At 41.0% G+C, this 22,646-nt stretch overlaps 1 protein-coding gene across 3 annotated transcripts in view; it reads right to left on the bottom strand.

The window, feature by feature from the left end:
* LOC126194969 (serine/threonine-protein phosphatase CPPED1-like) overlaps positions 1-12,823 on the bottom strand; it is a 94,460-nt gene extending 81,637 nt beyond the window's left edge. The window contains exons 1-2 of one of the 3 annotated variants that reach the window (XM_049933362.1): positions 12,694-12,823; positions 11,936-12,004 (exon numbers count right to left, since the gene is read on the bottom strand). In XM_049933362.1, coding sequence (XP_049789319.1) covers positions 11,936-12,004; positions 12,694-12,808 — 184 coding nt within the window. In that variant the 5' untranslated portion in view covers positions 12,809-12,823. Of the gene's footprint in view, positions 1-11,935; positions 12,005-12,078; positions 12,384-12,542; positions 12,629-12,693 lie in introns of those variants that run through there. The other 2 variants (XM_049933363.1, XM_049933364.1) reach the window with 2 other exon arrangements.
* Positions 12,824-22,646: the final 9,823 nt, after the last annotated feature.

Genomic DNA, 22,646 nt, shown 5'->3' with positions numbered 1-22,646 from the left:
ATGACTGTGGAAATATGACTGTCTGACAGTGAGTCTCTTATTAATAGTCATTGGATTTCAATTGAATTCGGCATGGAATCCAATCGTTGAAAAACTTCGTGACCTCCGTACCCGGTGTAGTTCTGTGATGGAACCGTGGGAACACAATCAAATTGATATCTATGTGGCTAGTTTTCACCACGGAGGGCGCGTGGCACAGCAGAATCGAACGCGCTCAAGTAGTGCACCCGCAACGCCAAATGAATCAACCACGCATGTGCCAGCGGGGCGTTAAATACCAGAGCTCAGTGCATTCTCGCCTGGACCACCTGAAGATGGCCAGAAGACTGCGCCGAAATATTGAGGCAGGAAGTTACAAACATCCGGCAGTTCGCCCAAAATTTTGTGGAACAATATGTACACCGGGAAAATTTTAATTCTCACATTAGGGGTAGCCATTACTTCATAAAATTTTAACTTTGTATCCCTCCTCGTCTTGTCACCCAGTGTTATGTGTATTGCTCCATGTCACTTGAAACTTATCTAATGTATTAATGACATCATTTTTATATTTGTAGCTAAAATCACAGGCTAACAGCAGAAAACACGACATCAGTCTGCCAAATAAGCAACTCCAGTTGTGTTAGTAAAACAGCAAGAGAAATGCTGTACAAAGGGTGTTGGGAATAACAATACTGTGAACACAATAGCATTTAAAAGAAAACCATAAAATAATAAATGACCCAAAAGAAGTATGTGAGAAATTCATACATATGTTAAATACAATTGGCGCAAATGAATTTCACAACTGGGTACCCAATTTTAAAATTAGTAACACTACCCAATCTCTTTTCACCCATGGCAGTAATGAGAGAGACCTCCACAAAATCATATCAAATCTTCAAGCTAAAATGTCTTACAGCTGGGATGACATTTCACCTAAACTGCTAAAGGAATGCAGAAAAGAATTAGTTAAGCCTCTGATGCACCTAATACTTACCTCCCTCTGCTATAGAGAAAAATCACTGAAATTCTACCAGCATAAAAAAACCTACATACAAATATCCCTAACTTCAGATCTTGGCAAACTGCTAGAGAAAGTAATATTAATGCACATTGAGGCATATTTCAGCAGACATAATCTGTTCATCACTTATATAGCATGGGTTTGGAAAAAGAAAGTCTACCATAACAACAGTAGCAACTCTCTTACATGAAATATTAAACAAACAGAAAAAAGGAGAAAGTAACAGGCACTTTTCTGGGTATGAGTATAGCTTTTGGTATTGTCAATCATATCATTTTATTGCATAAATTGGAAGAATACAGGATGAGAGGAGTAGCCTTACAACTACTTACCACCTAAATAAATGACTGACATTAGCTGCTAGTGGGCACTGATTTAAATCAATGGGGAAAGTTGAAAATTTGTGCTGGATTGGGATTCGAAACTGGGTATCCTGTTTATTGGGCAGATGTGCTGACCACTGCACCAAGTGGACACAGTGGTCATTGTAACTGTAGGCATAGAACAGAAATGGTACATTGCCATTGCTGGACATGGGTTCCTATTCAAAATATTATGTACTCACTCCCCTCTACAAGTCCTACAGTTTATAATGGGAATTTCTGAACACCCTGTTCTTAAAGTAAATCTGATTTGCATCCCCACAGAGACACTGTAAGTGCCACTCTTATACGACTGGCAGGATATTTAGAGATATCATCTTTCATATGTACAAATATGCCGAGCAACTTCTTTCTGTTCATGTCGCAACTTTTTTTCCATTAGTGTTTATTTTGGATTGATAAATCCACATCTCAGTACAGTATTAGGTTGGTGCCGAAGTTGGTAGAGCTTTTGTTTTGCATGTTGCTATTCCACGTGCTATGGGTTTATTTATCAATTGCCACTTTATATTTGCAGTTCACTGTTGCTATTTGAGTTTACATATTGTCATTTGGAGATAGTGAGTGGAGCTCTGGATGCTTGAAAATGGAGAGCCATGTGCAGATATGTGAACATTTCCGCCACATTCATCTGTTGGAGTTCAATAGAGGTGTGACAACCGCAAAGGCAGCCAGAAACATTTGCACCACATGACGATAATGCCATTGGACAGGGCTTGGCAAGAAAATAGTTCTCTCATGTTAAGGAGGATCATTTTGACATTAGTGAGTCCCTGTGTTCTGGAAGACCTTCGGTGTTTGATGAAGATTGTTTAAACAAATTAATCCACAATGATCCACATCAATGTACTCAAGAACTGGTAAATGTGATGAACTATGATTTTTCCACACCATCATGCGACATTTGCACGCAATAGGGAATGCACAACAATCAGACGCGTGGGTACCACATGCTCTACGCCAAAAACACAAAAATTAGCAGGTGGCCATGTGTGCATCTCTGCTTGCTCATCATCATGGACAACACAATCCTTTCCTACCCTGTATCATTACTGATGACAAGAAATGTTGCCTTTTACGCTAACATAAGGAAAAGAAAGGAATAGCTGAGCGCAAACAAACCAGCAATTCCCTATACTCAGACAAGAGGATGACTCTTGTTGTCCACATCTAGTAATCATCACACACTAGTTCCAAGATTTTCACCAAATAAATGATATCCTCCTCCATCACCGGTATGCAGACCAAGTGAGGTCTTCCATAAATTATCTTTTTGAAAGCTAAAGAAACTGTATACCTAAAATGCTGAAGAAGTCTATAGAACAGCTTACTAGGTAGTGCTCTGCAACAGAGACATTTTTCAGTGTAGAGGGCATGAGTTTGTGAACTAATTTCATTTGCAAAAGCACAGCACAAAATTGTATTAACTTGATTAGTGCGCTTCCACAACTAACAAGTGTTAAGAAAGTGAAAAGGAAATGTACTGAACCACTGGTATGTACAAAGAGTACAATAATGGCAAACAAAACAGTGAACATTTGTTTAAGACACAACAAAACATACCGTGAATTGTGAACCATTTACTGAAAAATAACACATACTGACCCAACAAATTACATGTGACTACATAAATTTTCCCAAGAAGAACACAATGATAATTTACACTACGACACAACTCAAGCCGCACAACTGACAGTGGACTGTCTATTGTTCAGTCTAATGTGCACCCGCAGTATTGTAACATAGAAAAGCATAAAAACACCCTGTTGACTATGCAAGGACTGGGCTCATATCTACAACCCATGTACTTCAGCCCTGAACAAGTATTCAAATCTCTGAGAGTACAAGTTTCATGGTTAGTTGGTTTAAAAGGAGGGAACGGGACCAAACTGCGAGGTCATCAGTCCCTTTCTCCCAGTAGAACAATTACCCAATCAATGGAAAGAAGAAAACAAAGAAGATGTACGGCACAATAACAGGAGAAAGGAAGAACCAGAAGAACGAAAGGAGGACAACACACACTACAATGGACAAAACAGGACAAGAAAACCACAGAGACACGCAAGAAACAGGGAGAAGAGATTAAAAACAAGAAAGCAGGTTACCATGGCTGGCTGACCATGAGAATAAAAAACGAGAAGCCAGCCACTCTGCAACACGTTATAACCTCCACCCTAAAAGCCCTAGAGTGGAGGACACAGAGGGACAAAGAACATATGCTAAAACTCAGATTGAATGATAAAACCCACCCTCATGAATAAAACGTAAAACTAAAGCTGCTGTTGAGGCATTGTTGCCCAACACCGAAGGTATGGTGCTGGGAAAGTTCAAAGTCCACTGCAGGGCGGCTAAAAGTGGGCACTCCAGCAAGAGGTGGATGACTGTCATTTGGGAGTCACAGCGACACTGAGGTGGGTCCTCGCAATGGAGGAGGTAACCATGTGTGAGCCATGTATGGCCAATGTGGAGCCAACAAAGGACAACTGATTCCCTGAGAAGCCCGCAGGGAAGACTTCCACACATTCGCAATCTCCTTAAGGACACATAGTTTGTTGTGCATACTGTTATGCCACTCCGTCTCCCAAAGCCGAAAAACCTTGCAGCTTAAGACAGAACGGAGGTCAGTTTCAGAGATGCCCGTCTCCAGGAGCAGTTTCCATGTAGCCTGTTTGGCCAGCCTGTCAGCAAGTTCGTTGCCTGGGATTACAACGTGTCCTAGGGTCCACACAAACAAAATTGAACGACCGGACAGTTCCAGGGCACAGATAGACTCATTGATGTTCACTATCAAAGGATGGTGAGGGTAGCACTGGTCGATAGCTTGTAAGCAGCTCAGTGAGTCAGAACAGAGAAGAAACGACTCACCAGAACAGGAACGGATGTACTGAAGTGCACAAGATATGGTCACAAGCTCTGCAGTGAAAACACTGCAGCCAGCGGGCAAGGAATGCTGTTCAATATGTCATCCATGGACATATGCGAAGCCGACGTGATCATCAGCCATCGAGCCATCGGTGTAAACCACTTCATGGCCTCAGTATATGTCAAGAATCGAGAGGAAGTTGCAGTAGAGAGCAGTAGAGAGCAGCAGAGAGTCGCGGGGTTCGCTGAGTCCTTAGGGCCATGTGAAAGGTCCGGGTGAAGCCACGGCCTAGGTGTACACCATGGAAGTGTACGTGAATGGACCTCAAGTATAGGTGGTAAAGGCAAGGACTCCAGTTCGGAAAGAAGGGATCGGACACGAATTGCTATTGGAAGCCCTGACCTGGGCCACTGATGCGGAAGATGAACCGCTATGAGTGGGAAAACGAGACGGTAATTCGGATGCGCAGGAGAACTACGAAGGAGACGGTAATTAGGATGCCCAGGAGAACTACAAATGTGTGCAATGTGCAATGTAACTGGCCAGCAGTTGTGCGTGTCTAACCTGCAATGGAGGGACTGTAGCCTACACCAGGACACTGGTCACCAGACTTGTCCTAAAAGCTCCTGTCGCTAGGCAAACGCCTCAGTGGTACACTGGCTCAAGTAAATGCAATGCTGAGGGTGTCGCCGAACCATAAACCAGACTCCCATAGTCAATGCAGGATTGAACAAGGGCTCTGCATAGCTGCAGCACCGTAGAGCAATCTGCACTCCAGTTGGTGTTGCTCAGGCAGCGGAGGGCACTGAGGTGCTGCCAGCACTTCTGCTTAAGCCGACGAAGGAGAGGAAGCCAGGTCAATCGGGTGTCGAAAACCAGTCCTAAGAATCAACAGATCTCCACTACAGTGAGTGGATCATCATTAAGGTAAAGTTCTGGTTCTGGATGAACGGTACGACGCCGACAGAACTGCATAACACACGACTTTGTGGCCAAAAACTGAAAGCCGTGGGCTAATGCCCATGACTGCACCTTGTGGATGGCTCCCTGTAGGCGCCGCTTATCAACACCAGTACTGGTGGAATAGTACGAAATGCGGAAGTCATTGCATGCAGAGAAGGTGAGACGGACGGCACTACAGCTGCTACTAGACCATTAATGGCCACTAAAAATAGAGATACACTCAATACAGAGCTCTGCGGGACCCCATTCTACTGGATATTGAGGCGACGGGGAGGGGGGAGGGGGGGGAGCTATGGGAGGCACCTACTTGGACACAGAAAGTACAAAGCAACAGGAAATTTTGGATAAAAATCAGGAGCAGGCCTCTGAGACCCCACTCGTATAATGTGGAAAATACGTGATGTCGCCAGGTTGCATCATACGCTTTTCATAAATCAAAAAAGACAGCAACCAGGTGTTGGCATCTGGAAAAGGCTTTTCAGATGGCAGATTCGAGGGACACAAGATTATCAGTGGTACAGTGACCCTGGTGGAAGCCGCCCTCACATGGAGCCAGTAGGACACGTTGACTCCAGGACCCAGCCCAACCGCCAACACACCATATGTTTCAGCAGCTTACAAAGAATGTTGGTGAGGCTGATGGACTGATAGCTATCCCCATCAAACGTTTTTTTACCAGGTTTGAGCACCGGAATGATGATGCTCTCCCACCACTGCGATGGAAAGTCATCAGTAGATAACACGCCATTTATGGTAGCACCAGAAACAACTGTTGGTATCTAGTACCAGAAAACATGTTTGATCCTTTCCCAGGCTTGGGAAGATGATGTATGGCACCCAATGGTCGAGACGTATTTCTCCCAACACTCCTGCTTCTGTCGTTTGATAAGTTGGTGAAAGCAGGCATGGAGCCATTTAAGGGCTGTGACGTGCTCCAGGGAAGGGTGCCGCTTATTCCGCTGTAGAGCTCGCTGAAGCTCCTTAATTGCTTCAGCGACTTCCAGCGCCCACCAAGAGACTGCCTTTTGTCGGGGGCACCCTAAAAACCAAGGGATCACGTTTTCTGCTGCAGAAAGGATTGTTGCAGTCACCTGCTCAACAACCACATCAATGTTCCCGTGTGGGGGAGATTCAACGGTGACAGCTGAGGTGAAAGTTTCCCAGTACGCCTTGTTTAAAGCCCATCTGGGCAGGCGTCTGTGTGCCTGACGCCGGGGCAGTGACAAGAAGATGAAGTGGTCACTACCACACAGATCGTCATATGCTCTCCAGTGGATAGATGGGAGACATTCTGGGCTGCAAAATGATAAATCAATGGCTGAGTAACTACCATGAGCCACACTGAAATGTGTGGCGGCCCCAATATTTAAGAGGCAGAGGTCGAACTGAAACAGGAAAGTTTCGACATCTCTGCCTCGGCCAGTAAGCACGGTGCCACCCCACAAGGGGTTATGGGCGTTAAAATCTCCCAAAAGTAGGAAAGGTTTAGGGAGTTGATCAATCAGTGCAACCAACGCGTTCAGTGGTACTGCACCATCTGGAGGAAGATATACATTGCAGACAGTTATTTCCTACATCGTCCTTATTCTGACAGCCACAGCTTCAAGAGAGGTTTGAAGGGGCACAGTTTCACTACAGACTGAGTTTAGGACATAAACGTAAACTCCATCTGACACTCGATTATAGTAACTATGGTTCCGATAATACCCCTTACAGCGGCGGAGGGTTGGGGTCCGCATTGCCAGGAACCAGTTTTACTGGATGGAAATGCAGAAAGCAGGTGTGAAGCTCAACAGTTGCCTTAGCTCAGCCAGGCGGCAGGAAAAACCGCCGCAATTCCACTGGAGGATGACATCATCGTGAGACTGGGAAGGCATGGAACATTCAATGAGGCAGTTTACGCCTCAGGGTTACCTGCTGCCACCGACTTACTGCCTGATCAGTCTATATCCATTGTGCCTGAGGGTCCGGCGAGATCTAGGTCCTCAGTGGACGCCAGAATCTCCACCTCATCCGCAGGTGCAGAGCTTGTAGGTAGCAGTGGTGTGGGTGCCACCACAATTCCCTCAGTCTTGGGGATCTTTTTGGATTTCTCTCGCTGCCCCTTGGGTTTCCCTGGCTGGGAGAACTTCACTGATCCACTCTTCGGGACTGAGGATGAGCATGAAGCCCTACGACCAGCTGCTTTTTGGCCCTTCAGCTACCGGGCAGGTGTCATCTTTCCCAGGAGCAGAAACCTGCGAAGGGAGTGAACCAAGGAACCCATTCCTAGCGAGAGGAGCCAAAGAAGACTTGCCTCTCCAGCACAGAAGTGGGGACTGATATCCCCAATGGTTGAGGGGGAGGGGGTAAGTGCCCCCCACCATCAAGGGGGCAGGCGTAGTCTTCCGGCTCTGAGAGGTGACTGGGGTTGGTGGAGCAGATGGGGCTAGAACTGTTGTAGCGGGGGCATAATACGATGTCATACATACAGGATGTAGGCGTTCAAATTTACCCTTAGGCTCAGTGTAGGTCTGTCGGTCCAGGGTCTTGTACTCTATGATTTTCCTTTCTTTTTGGAGAATCCTGCAGTCAGGTGAGCAAGGCGAATGGTGCTCTCCACAGTTGATAGAGATGGAAGGTGGGGCACATGGAGTATTGGGATGTGATAGGCATCCATAATCTTGACATGCGATGCTGGAAGTACAGCGGGAAGACATATGGCCAAATTTCCAGCATTTAAAGCACCGCATTGGGGGAGGGATATAGGGCTTTACATCACAGCGGTAGACCATCACCTTGACCTTCTCGCGTAATGCATCACCCTTGAAGGCCAAGATGAAGGCACCGGTGGCAAGCTGATAATCCCTCAAACCCCGGTGGATAAGCTAAACGAAATGTACACCTCGCCGATCTAAATTGGCATGCAGTTCATTGTCAGACTGCAAAAGAAGGTCCCTGTGAAATATAATATCCTGGACCACATTTAAGCTCCTATGGGCTGTGATGATTACAGAAACATTCCCCAGCTTGTCACAAGCAAATAACACCCATGACAGGGCAGAGGATGCTGCTTTGATCAAGACTGACCCAGATCTCATTTTGGACAAGCCCCCCATCTCCCCAAACTTGTCCTCTAAATACTCAACAAAAACCTGAGGCTTGATCGTCATGAAAGATCCCCCATCAGCTCTCGAACATATAAGGAACCGGGGCGAGTAAGAGCCGCTGCCATCCTTAGCCTCCCATAGTGTGGCTAGGAAGGGTAACGATTTGGGGTCACACTTCTGTGCGTTGAATTGAGCCCGTGAACGCTTAAAGACTGCTGGTGTTTGACCACCAGCAAGAGATGATGTACTATGCTTCATCACGTGTCATACACCCTGATTCCACCCACTCCGACCAGGGGCCCTCCCCATGGGTGCCACCCAGCCGCAGCAAAGGCCACCAGGCAGGATGGCCATTGCCGAGAGTCCTGATGTCCCACAGTGACAGGCATCTACTCCTCAGCATATGTGGGGAGTTAACAGTGCAGGCATCAGCAGAGTGATCCGTGTGTGGTCAGGGGGCTACAACCAACAGGGTACATGGCAGCCCCACCACAATGGACTAGCTACCGTGCTGGATTATCAGGTGCAACCAAGCAGTCCATTATCATCGTCAGCATAGAAAATGATACTGCACAGTTGATGGAAGAACACGCACCCTGGAGGGTGACCTCGCCCAACAGTTGGAGAATGAGCAGACATGCAGATCCACAATGACGAAGGATGCGATAGGTCTCAGCGCATGATGGACACAATGCACCATGTAAAGCACCCTTCCCCAATTAGCTCGCTCTTCGGTAAAAATTTTGAAAAATGGAGGTCAAACCCTACTGGGGACCACGACATAAAGGCCAAAATGTGTGAGACTTCTTTTAGTCGCTTCTTACGACAGGAAGGAATACCTTGGGCCTATTCTAACTCCCGGACTCGCAGGGGGTCGAGTTTCATGACAAGTGTTTATTGGACATGCTTTTAATGAGCAGGCTACTACTATATGCCATACATAGGGCAAGAGCTGCCTCCACTCCGCCCCACTTACATTTTTCAAATATGATGCACAATATATTTTCATAATATGTGTCATATTTTTATTTATAAAGAAAAGTTAAACGTGAAGCAAATGTTAGCTATGACAAATCATACTGAAATTAAACATTACTGAACCAATTAAAAAGAAGTGTTCGTACATATTCAAAATGATATGCAGAACATATGGAGCAAATGTTACCAATGACAAACACAGGACCTCAGTCTCTGGTAAATATAAATCTGCTATCATAACAATTATTTTATATTCACATTCATTGACTTCACTAAATCACAAGGGTCACCTATGTCAGCTTCCCCAGTAATGTTATGATGATGTGCCAAGTGCTGTCATATGCGCACAAACAGAAAGGGAACAGAACCTGACAACCATTTCATTTCTGTCTACATAAGATTTTAAAATGTAAATTGCGGTGACAGAATGATCTGCAGGATAGCCCGAGGTCCAAGTTGGGTTGGATGTTGACATTTTTGCTCTCTCTCTCTCTCTCTCTCTCTCTCTCTCTCTCTCTCCCCCCCCCCCCCCCCCCCCCCCCACACACACACACACACGAATATGTGTGTCCTTTCTATTTCCAAAGAAGGCCTTTTGGCCAAAAGCTTAAGTAATTAGTACCCTTTTGAATGTACCTGTCAGACTCAATGCCTCTATGTGGTGAGTAGTAATCTACCCTTTTCATAGTATTACTGTTATTCCATCCTGGAGTTTCCAGTGTTTGATAGCAAAATTTAAGATATTTTCTGACAAAGGCTCTTGATGGTTTAGATCATCCAGTGCTCTTAAACAAACATGACAATTATAATGTGCGAGATGTGCCAAACAAGTTTCTTAATCTCACTTAAGTAATCAATCACAGATTACTGAGGTCAAACACAAGCATGCTAGCACTGCACAGACTACCTTTCAGAACCATCCTTACTGACACTTAGTACACGACTGGGATCTGTCTTAGGACTATTCCTTTTTCTAGTGTACATTACTAACCTGCTCTCATGTGTAAAGAGTACAGAAGCAGTATTATTTGAAAATACCAGTTGGCTTACTGAAGCAAAAAAAAAAAAAAAAAAAAAAAAAAAAAAAAAGGCGGAGGTAATATATTGTCGCTTCTGCAGTTTCACCATGGATGAAGTTTCCTGATGGCCTTATCGAAACCGGTTCATTTCAAATCCACAAAAATCTTTTCTTTACACTTTCAGACCCAGCCAAAAGTAAAAATCCAGTAATTCACATTAACCACCAGCAAACAGAAAATGTCACAGTTTCTAGACCTTTTCCCATGAGAAAATCTAAAATGAAACTCTCACATATCATTACCACCCCTTAAATTCAGAACTTTCTAACATATGTAATCAGGGTGCTACCCAGCAATGCAGCCTCTGAAACTGTAATTTTCTTGGATACATTCGCTGTTAAGACATGCTGGGGCCACTCTCTTCATGCCTTAACAAAATTCAGGAAACTAAACATAATCTCTAATCAGAATACTACAAAAAGCAAACAGAAGTTCATGAAGGCTTTTTTAGATATTTAAATATTCTTGCTCATACCTGCATTTCCAATTTCGAAATTGTGCTGCTTGTATGAAAAACATGATTAAGGAGAATATCTTCACCCCAAACACTGCTGTGCATGAGTACCATAATACTTTAAGGAAAAATCTTCATGTAAACTCTTTCAGCATAATTCTGTGTCAAAAGGGTGCTTCATCCATGTGTAGCATTCTACAATAATCTGACACGAGTTGGTAAGAGCACCAATCATGTACACACATTCAAAAACGCTGTTAAATCCTTTATTAAATAATTGTTTTTACAGTTTGTGACTATATGAACAACAAACTAGAACAGTTGTCTCAGTACTCTAAAATATTGTCCAACATCGGCCATACATGATATTTATAAAATATTAACTGAACAAAAAATAAAGACATGGCATCTGCAGGAATACATTCAGGGATTGATGAGGAAGTGAGAGGTGGGGCAAGATTATGTAATTACCAACTGGTTTATAAAATAGCTTGCCCATTTTTGGGACGAGTAATGCCGCAATAATAAAATTTGATAGGTGAAACAACAAAATTATTTCATCCCAGAGAATTTATGGTTATCTATGGTGTATGGAAATTTTACTCTGCACTCCTGCGGGCACTGAGGCACAACACTTATTTTGTACATACTAACCTATTTCCACGTCCCTACGATACACAAATGTGGTAATGGCACAGCTAAAGACATAAGACGTTACATACGATCCGCGCCAACAGGTTAAACTACATGTTAAAATCTGTAGCAATCAACTTTTTTAAATGCCTAAGTGGAGTATGACGTTTCTTGACTGTGACGATTTCGTGCCACAGCAGAACGTTACTGAAATTTTTTCAACTATGTTATCCAAATTCAATTTTAGGGGGAAATACAACTTCCATGCGGATACTATTGCTAATACACTACTTATAGGACTATTTGCGAGTGTTGTACGAATGTCTTTTACAGTCTTGAACGACAATACCCATTGACTAAATAACTACGATTTCTCTGTAACAAGAACGGTCAAATTTAATTATAAAAGCCATAGAAACGAACAACAAAACGATGATCGTGGATTGTTTTCCGATACATGTACTTTCCTCTAGAAAATGCATCTTACCATTATCAAATGCTGAATGTGTTCTGTTCATATTTTGTATAACCCATCGCTGTTCATCGCCAGGTGAATCTGAAGTAAGAATATGTATGATTTAGTGAGGCATTCTAGAGGAAGGCTGATTCAAGTCACATATTCGTACACACCTCCACAAGACATCTTCGACAACACTATACAACGGCACTACAGTACCACACAGAACAGCGTTACATTAGCTTTCTAATCAGCATCACCTATCTAGTCAGGAACAACATTTGTTACGAAACAAAATTGCCGCTTCCTGTTATTCACAAAATTGCCGCTTCCTGTTATTCAAGTCTGAAATATCCACATGTTGAAATAAAATCGACGAGCATTAAACTTAATAACATATTGTCCATTTCATTTCTTAAGTTTCTTAAATGGAATGAACTAGAAACAATAGTCTAAAACGCAATATAAATACTCTTCTTCACAATGGACGTCAACAGAGAGCAACACTTCACCGCCAATCAGTGCTGATGAAAAATATTATTTTAAAGGCAAGAAAACATTTTATTAGCTTTGAAATTACACCCTGGATACGAAAAAAAAAACACATTTACTGAAAAGAAACACAGAAGTTACATACAAGCCAAGAATAAAGATATTGACAGCAGAGTCAGGGAGCAGCACATAAATGTAAACATCAAGGAATTTTTTCTTTTCTTTTAACACATCTTCCAAAAGAAAAAAACCATGAAATTATTGCTTTGTCTCTTGAGGTTCGTTTGAGCAGTTACCAGAATGCGCCAGACAACAGGCTGTACTGCGCATGCGCAGCTCCGATGACGTAGGCAGCCCGTGCTTGGTGCTTGCTCTGCTCATACGCTTTTCGTCGTATTTCTGGTGGGGCATCACGTGACCATGTGTAGCCGTGCCGCCCGTGCGGCATGTTGTTGAGAGGACATACTGAATTGTACTTACAGCAATTGTTTTATCATATCCCACACAGATAAAGGATGCAAATAAGGAAGCAGTTCTTGGCTTTTGAGTCATTTCAAAATTAGACTCCACAGCTCGAAGTACCATAAAATTTTTTACAGATTTTTTTTTTTATTCGTGCTCAGCAATGTTGTTATGTAGCATTTCCAACACGTTTACATCTACACATCACTGCAAAAAGCTACTAGGATGGAATACAAATTACTTGCAACAAAAAAGAGAGAGTTTCTTGTGTAGTATACACCGGAATGAAGGACAATAAATTTCATGACTATTTCAGAATGTGAAAAAATTAACATGGTTGTCTATGAGGCAAAGAATCTACAACTGACAGTTTATATTCTACTCTAGGAATAAATATGAAGCCATGTGGGGAGTTAAAACGATAAAACATGGTATGCTGCCAGTCTAAAATTTAGCATAGAATGGCATTCTATAAATTTAAGACGTAAACACAAATTAAGAAATAACTTCAGGCCCAGAGGAAGTCCGAGACAAGTGCCTTGTGATCGGAAAACACTTTTCACAGAAGGCAGATCTATAAAATTCTGCTACAGCTGTCATTATATTTGAAACAAAATATTTAGTTCAAAACCACTGACCAAATTTGCCTACTTAGCTTCAAGTCAATGTTTATGTATGTTCGTACGTATATAGCATTAAGAGATCTTAGTGTCATACAAGGAACAGGACATCAGAGACTACTCCAGCAGCATCGGAATTCCATAAACCATACTAAATGCTTCATTCCGCTCTAATTGCACATTTCTATGTCCAGATGCACGCGGAAGTTCCTGATATTCAGCTTTTCATGTGGTTCTCGTGATACAAATTTTCTTGGAGGTCCAGTACTGTATTCTCATATTTGGTTCTTTATTATGGTATAACGTCATTCGTCCCAGAAAATGAAAATTTGCACTTTAAATTGAACGAGGTTGAATGTAGCCAATAGCGCGGAATGAAACACTTCGTTTCGTTTCAAATAAACTAACAGCCTCAGCGGAAAAAAAATTAACTGAAGCAAATTTCTCTATAAAACAGACAGAAATAGCTTCATTAAGACATTAATGGTTGATTACTAATAACCTGGAAGTAATATAAAATAAGAAAATTGAAACTACTAACTTATTTTGGTCTTTCATGGTTATGAGAATGTATATTAATTCACTTGATGGCTCCCGGCCACAGGAATCTGTTTTGTTTTCATTTGACGTGGGAGCTGTAAACGAAGACACGGCCACAGGTCACGTGAGGAAGGACCCCCCTATAACTGAGCTTGCTCTGCGCATAACTCAGCTTGCTCTGCGCATGCGCGTATCTGGCAGCTTGGGCGCGCCAGGAAAATTTTTCCGGGTAGCTTCTGGCTACTTGCTGCTACTGCTCGTACACCAAACAGCCACGCTCCAAGTAGCCAGAAGCGGAAGGAAGGCGCTGCTCATACGCGAATTCAGCTCTGCGCATGCGCACGAGCCCGCTGGCAACTGCTCATACGGTTGCATGCCAATTTCTGAACATAGAAAATTAAATCGAACTCGTTCAAGGGGTTTCGTCAAAATATCTGCCAACTGGTTGTGTCCATCAATGTGTTCCAAGAAAATCTCACCGTTCAGATATCTTTCACGAACATAGAAATGTCGGACCTCTATATGTTTAGAACGTCGATGATATTCTGGATTTTTTGCCAACTTCAATGCAATAGCATTGACAATGTAAAGAACTGGAGGCTGCCCCGACATTTCCACTAATTCTGATAGCAGACGACGTAACCAAACTAACTCTCGCTCCTTCACTAGCTGCAATTATTTCCGCCTCGGTTGTGGATGTGGCCACTACTTTCTGCAACTGACTTGTCCATGACACTGCACCACCTGAGTACTTTGCAAGAATTCCAGTTGTTGAGCGCCTTGTCCGGTTATCACCTGCGAAATCTGGATCAGCGTAAATCTTTAACTCTTCTTTTTTATTATATGCAATTCCAAAATTTAAGGTCCCTTTCAAATACCGGAAAATGCGCTTTACTCTATTCCAGTTTTCAGTGGTTGGTTTCTCCATAGCTCGAGCAGCTTTTTTGACTGCAAAAGTGATGTCTTGACGAGTTACTGTTGAAAGGTACATGAGCCAACCAATTGCTTCACGGTAGGGTACAGATGACGAAACTTCTTCGTTTTGATTATTGTCCTCACGTCCAATAGGAGTTGAGATTGTATTGCATTCTGTCATTCGAAATCTTTGCAGAATTTCTTCTGTGTATTTCTCTTGACTTATCATTATTGCTCCATCTTCATATTGCTTTATTTTTATGCCAAGAAAATTGTCAAGACTGCCAGTTGTTATTTCGAATTCATATTGTAAAACATCCATAAAAACAGCAATTTCTTTCTTGTTACTGCCAACAATCAGGCCATCATCAACGTAGATTGACACATAAAGGCTATTTCCATTTTGTCTACGATAAAATAAGCATGGGTCTGCATCACTGTTTGAAAAACCAGCTTTCTTCATGAACTCAACAAAACGTTTGTTCCAGCAACGTGGCGCTTGCTTCAACCCATGAAGACTTTTTTTTTTAAGAAACCCAGCGGTTTTGCAATACTTTGGCATTCTTCGGACGGTCAACCAACACCCAGGTATTGTTTTTCTTTAGTGATTGAAGTTCTTCACTAAAAGCTTGCATCCATTCTTCCTTCTCCTTTGACTGCAATATTTTTGAAAAACAGTTTGGATCTTTGTATTCAAGTGCATCAACTTTTGATGCCATACAAAAATCACCACTTTCCATCCAGGTTGGTTTTCTTCGTTGTCTTTTATTCTTCTGTTTCTCTTCATTAGAAGATTCAGCAGCTTCTGCTTTTAAAAATTCTGTTAATTCTTTATTTTCATCAGATTCACTCGTCTCTTAACTTTCTCTAGAATCGAGAGTGCCAATTTTTTCTTGAGTTTGTCTTCCTCCAGAAGTGTACAGCCTAGGAGATTTACATTGGTCATCTTTAGATGAATTCGGATCATTAAATTCTTCCTGAGGGACTTCAAATTCAACATGATCACTATATTCAACATGATCACTATGTAAATCACAAACAATCTCTGGCTTAAATTTCACATCGTGACTCAACACCACTTTTCTATTAGATGGAATCCAAACTCTAAACCCATCTTTGTCATTAACATATCCAACAAGTCTTCCAAAAACTTTCTTGTCATCAAACTTGGAACGGAATTGTTTGTTAATGTGAACATAGCAGCCTGTGCCAAAAATTCTGAGATGATCAAGTCGTCCTACTGGTCGATTAAACCATAGTTCATAAGGGGTTTTATTTTCAACTGAAGATATTCCAGTACGATTTATTAGGTAGACTGCTGTGTTACATGCCTCTGCCCACAACCCTTTAGGTAATTTACTCGGATTTAGCATTGACCGGGCAGCTTCAACTATGGTCCTATTTTCCCGTTCAGCCACACCATTTTGTTCAGGAGTGTAAGGAGGAGGAATCAGCAGTTCTGCAAGCAGTTCACTGACATTCTTATTGTTAAATTCTTTGCCACCATCACATCTAAATTGTTTGACAACATGTCCATTAGTTCACGCTTCATTTAAAAACTGCTTAAGCACAGTACACACTTCACTTTTGTGTCGTAAAAAGGAAATTCGACTTAATTTTACCTAAATCGTCTTTGAAACATACATAATAATGCTTACCTCCAAAAGATTTCGTGCTCATTGGTCCATTGAGATCCACGCAGATTAATTCACCAGTACTGGTAGCGCGTATTGTTCGTGTTTTGAATGGCAGCCTAAGCATTTTTCCAACCGCACAGCCGTCACAAAATTCACTCTTGGCATCTTCCACATTAATGTTCATTCCTTTTAAAATATTCTTCACATGTTGTTTATTTTGATGACCAAACCTTTCTTGGTACACTTACAATGTTTCTGATGAAGTCATCAAGCCCATACGATTCATTTTTGCATTTCTAACAACACACATGTTCAAAACATAAAGTCCATTTTTCACATAACCTGTCATAACAATATTGCCACTGACTTGTTTTCGAACACAGACATTATTATAACTAACATTAGTGCTTTAGCCTCTGCAGGCAATGGTTCTCACAGAGAACAGATTAGCACTTGCATCAGGGACGTACAAAACATTGTCCATTCTAGCATTGTACCATTTATTGTTTCGTCGAATTTGGATGTAAACTGTTCCTTGACCATACGCATACATTTTGACATTTTGTTTTCCCAATGAAATTACTTGAGGAACATCAAATTCGCTATACGAAACAAAATACTGTTTGTTGGGAGTGATATGATTTGTAACACCACTGTTGCAATACCATTTATTTGGGTCGCTGTGATTACTGGTACATACGCCCATAGCATATGAAGTAAATGCAGCGTGTTCACTTTCTCGCTTCTTCTCCTTTCTTTTATTGCTGTCACGAGTGTTCTGTGGACACTCTGCTGCCCAGTGACCTAATTGTTTGCATATATTACACGGAAACTTCTGTTTTAATTGTGACTTCGTCATCTTTACTTGCTGATTACTTGTTTGCCGTTTTATTGTTTTAGAAACGACAAAAGCTGCACTTCCATTAATGTCTTGTTCACGCAGTTCAATAGTACAGAGTTTTTCAATTAATAGATTCAAGCTTTGATTTCCTGTCGGTATCGTATCCCAGAGATCCTTAAAATTGTCGTAGTCTTTTTCCCAGTGTAGACAAAATTCGACCATTTAAGATTCTTTCAGATAGCGTATTTTCTTCATGTTTTGCTAATTCATCGTTCCGGTCCACAAATAACTTTTGCAGCTTGGCCACATGTGCACTTATATCTTCCGTTTCATCACGTTTAATAAGGAAACATGTTTCAATCAACATATTCAAACGCTGAGTACTGCTACGTTCAAATCGGGCGCGTAATTTGTCCCAGATTTCTTCAGCATTCTTGCATGTTAAGACGAGTTCTGCAACAGGTTTACTTAGCGCACTTGCTATAAGACTTGCTGCCTTTGCGTCGTCCTTGTGCCATTCCACATACGCTTCTTTTTGTGCACTTGTCGCACCTTGCGGCAACTCGTCACGTTCACGTGTACCGTTAATAATATCTTCTAGTCCATATGAACGTAGCACCATAGAAATATGCCATTTCCATTTGGCCCAGTCGTCAGGTCCTTCAAGCTTATCAATGCTGACCTTATAATCGCCGTTAGCAGTCATGTTTCTTTACAGACATAGGCTCATTCCAAATACTGTTTTAATTAAACTATGTTTTTTGCCTTTACACGTGTACTGGGCCCATAACCCGATGAAAAATATTGTTTTAAAGGCAAGAAAACATTTTATTAGCTTTGTAATTACACCCTGGATACGAAAAGAAACCACATTTACTGAAAAGAAAACACAGAAGTTACATACAAGCCAAGAATAAAGATATTGACAGCAGACTCATGGAGCAGCACATAAATATAAACGTCAAGGACTTTTTTTCTTTTCTTTTAACAAGTGCTTTCGGAAAATCGACATATCAATTCGCTGCAGTGTTTGTGTTTGTTTTTATGCCCAGTCTTACTTTGTGTAGTGTTGCGTATTGTTTTCAGTTGCGTGCGTGTACCTTGGACAAGAAACAAAATTTACAAACTTGTCACACACTGTGTGGCAGAGGGGTGCCAGTGGTGAGTGGAGCGTTCTCTTTTCCAATCACAATAATTCTAAACTAGAGTATGACCCCCTTGAAAATATAGGTGCATTGCTTGGCACCAGCAGCGATATCGACCAAAAATTATTTGTTCGTACATGTAGTATCCGACATATGTCATACTTTACAGTAATAAGATATAAATTTGTAAAACATTTACAAAGTAGGATAGGATTTGGTGAGGATAGGGCATCCAATTGTCGGCATCTGAAACAAGTAAATTTACTTTGGGTGTGGCGAAAGATATCCTTTTTTTAATACAGAAGATTCTACACGCCCAGATGAACCAGCAAATACGCCTCCTCCACAAAAAATAGAGGTAAAGGCGGTGTGGAAGATTGTGAACTGTGAATTATAATTTATTCGTGTCATAGCATAGCATACATCAGCTACTCATTTGATTAGAGTACAATTACAGCAGACACGTCAATATATGGTTTATACAGTTTCACTGATATAAAAATATGATTGATAAAATGATTGAAACTTTAATGTACCTTTTGTGTAAAGATATCGTCACATATTTACAAAATAAGACAACTGCTAAACTACATCTTGCTCAAATACTCAGTTCATCATTCATGAATTCTTCAACTGAGTAGTAGCATCGCTGAAGCAGAGTTCGTGCAGCTTTCTTTACAGTGGATCTAGGTTCATAATCAGAATGTTCTTGGCTTTTAATGTGTTGTAAAATTTTAATTCCCATATATTGGGGAGTTTGAGCATATAATTTTAAACGATGAGCAGGCAGCATACAATTTTCTTTATTGCTTCTATTGTAAGTGTGATCAAAGCAGTTCTCCTGGTATAATTTTAAATTGTTCTGTTATATCATAGATATATAGGGAAGACACTGTTAATAATTTCAGATTTTTTAATAACTGGCGACATAATTTTCTTGGAAGTACAGTGCACATGTTTCTCACAATTCTTTTCTGTTAATTTCAGTATGCACATTAAGTTGCTTAAATTTCCCCAAAAACCGATACCACACCTTATAACTGACTGGAAGTTGCTATGGTACGCAATTTTCCATGTGTCCATGTCAGTGGCATTAGCTACATAGCTTGATTAATAGATATTCAACATGTTTATTCCAATTTAAATTCTTGTCTACGTTTAACTCTAAAAATTTCACAGGATCCACTTCTTCAAGATTTTGATTTTTGTGATTTATTTTAATTTCCTGGGGTGTTGACTGTTTTGAACAGAACTGGACCATATGGGTTTTTAGGATATTTAGGGTTAATCCATTGAGATGAAACCAAGCTTCTAAGTGATCTATTGTACTGACGGTGCTGATAGGAATAGCTTCTGGCCCCTGTTCTTCAATTCATAGAGTCATGTTATCTGCAAATAAGACAAATGGGTCATTTATTGTTGCATAGTTCATTAATGTAGAATAGAAACGAAACAGGTACTAGGATAGAATCTTGAGGGACACTTTGTGTTACTGTCTTCCATTTGGAAAAGTAATTCGCTGCATTTGTAGAGACAGCCATTCTGTGTCTCCTATTGCACAGATACGAAGTAAGTCACTGTAAAGCACTTCCCCTAATTTCATACTTGTCATGTTTGTGGATAAGAATTGCATGATTTACTGAGTCAAAAGCTTTTGTCACATCAATATCGATGCCTGCGACTTTATTCTTGTTGGATAATGATGTGCAAATCTTATCAACAAACTTATTTATTGCACCTGTAGTGCTTTTTCCGTGTTGGAAGCCAAACTGAGTTTTCAAAATAATCTGATATCTTTCAATAAAACTTTGAATCCGAATGGCATCAGCTTTTTCGAATACTTGTGACAGGACTGGGAGAAGAGATATGGGACGATAATTTCCCATATCTTCTCTTGACCCTTTTTTGAACTTCTGCATGCGTTAGCACCTCTGCAAAACATCCATGATCAAAAGACTGGTTTATTATTAAAGATAATGGGTGTCCTATTAATTTACGCACAAATTTGAGAACTTTTGCGGTTATCCCATCCCAACCTGAAGAATTTTGGTTTTCAGTGTTAATATAACGTTTTCTACATCTGTCGCTGACACCTCTTTAACTTTTGTGAAGCATTCTGACATTTGATCAAGTCCGGAAGGATGTACTTTGTTGTCATAGTCTGCAACACGCGAATCAGATTTCGATACATTAATGAAGATTCAATTGAAGTATTCTGAAATTTGAGCTCGATTCACAATACCTTAACTTCAAACTTGATTTTGCAAATTTCATGACTAGATGCTTTAATACTTGCTTCAGATTTCACAACTGACCACACTGCCTTCGATTTATTCTCATTAAACTATTATTTGCCATTTGCTGTGCTGCCATGACAATTTTCTTAAACATAATTTGTCATCGACTAATATATTTAACAAAATCAGTACTTTTATTATACCTCAGTTCATTATGTACTGCCTTTTCTTAGCACTGGAGATTTCTATACCTACAGTGATCCATTTCAATTTTTTTGTCACTTTATTAAAAGAAGTTTTAGGTGGAAACGTTTGATCTAAAGCATTTTAAAAACTTTTAAGAATGCTTCAAAATTTGCAGTGCTTGAAATATTTTTGTCAAAGTGCTATTCCATCTCATTCAGCTTGTCTTGAAATGAAATCATGTTTTCCTTATTAAAGTTTGTTTGGTTTTACATAGACCTTTTTACACAGAACTTGCTTACTTGATCTGGGTAACTCAATGAATAGCGGTTAATGATCAGAAATTCCTAAATCTAAACAAAATTTATGTACATCTTCAAAAATATAAATCGTTTAAATACTGTCAATACATGTACTTGACAGCATTTTCCCTCGTTCATTCTGAAAAATTTAATTTGAAACCGTATTTTTTTATTGAGTCAATGAATTTTGATGTTTCTCCATTTCCACTCAACACACTGATGATGAAATCAGCAGCAATTACAATTTTCTTCTTTTTTATCTACTAAGGTCTTCTAGCAATAACTGAAGTAGGAAATGCTCAGTTATGACTTTCCCTGGGATTCTATAAATTGAGATTATAGCAACATATAGGTTCCTTAAATCGACACAACTACCCTCAAAACCACACTCTTCATTCAAACTTAAAGTTACTTCTTACATGGCAATCCAAATCTGAATGAATAAGTATGCATGAACCTCCATGTGACTTTCTTTTCCTACAAAAGCTGGTAGCTACCTTAAAGTTTCTGTTAGCAGGGTAATTTACAGGTGATTCCTGATTAGAACAATTCATTAATACATTAAACAAGCTACATGAATTACACACATAAAGAGCTCAATACATGGACTAAAACAAATCATAGCGTCCATAGTTACCCATAGCAACACAAAAGATATTTACACTTCAGGGAGGCATAGATTCTAAAATCCCACACCCCCACTATAATCATGACTGCAAAAAAGATACACACACACACAACAAAAAACTACTTTCTCAGTCCAAAATATTGCAGCAGCAGATGATGGCGCGCCTTTATCAGAGATTTTGTCATATCTGCCAGCATTTGGTCTGAAGGTATGTGCTCTACAGTAATTTGAGCTGACTCTATTTTTTCCCTTATAAAGAGGTGTCTTGTATCTATGGCAATGGCCTTGCCACAGTGGATACACCGGCTCCCATGACATCACCGATGTTAAGCGCTGTCGGGCGTGGCCGGCACTTGGATGGGTGACCATCCAGCCACCATGCGCTGTTGCCATTTTTCGGGGTGCACTCAGCCTTGTGATGCCAATTGAGGAGCTACTCGACCGAATAGTAGCGGCTCCGGTCACAGAAAACCATCATAACGACCGGGAGAGCAGTGTGCTGGCCACACGCCCCTCCTATCCGCATCCTCTCTGAGGATGACACGGCGGTCGGATGGTCCCGATGGGCCACTTGTGGTCTGAAGATGGAGTACACACACACTTGTATCTATACGTTTGGTTCAAACCTCATAGCCGCTAGTCTTAGACAGGTCAATTGCTGCCTTGTTGTCACATAATACTTAGTTACAGTCTCTTTTGGGGTTTGATGATATTTCATTGTGTAGCGTTTGAAGCCATA

The sequence above is a fragment of the Schistocerca nitens genome, chromosome 7, assembly GCF_023898315.1.
Source record: "Schistocerca nitens isolate TAMUIC-IGC-003100 chromosome 7, iqSchNite1.1, whole genome shotgun sequence".
In the NCBI taxonomy this organism is placed as follows: domain Eukaryota; kingdom Metazoa; phylum Arthropoda; class Insecta; order Orthoptera; family Acrididae; genus Schistocerca; species Schistocerca nitens.
This window is presented reverse-complemented; position numbering and strand designations above follow the sequence as displayed.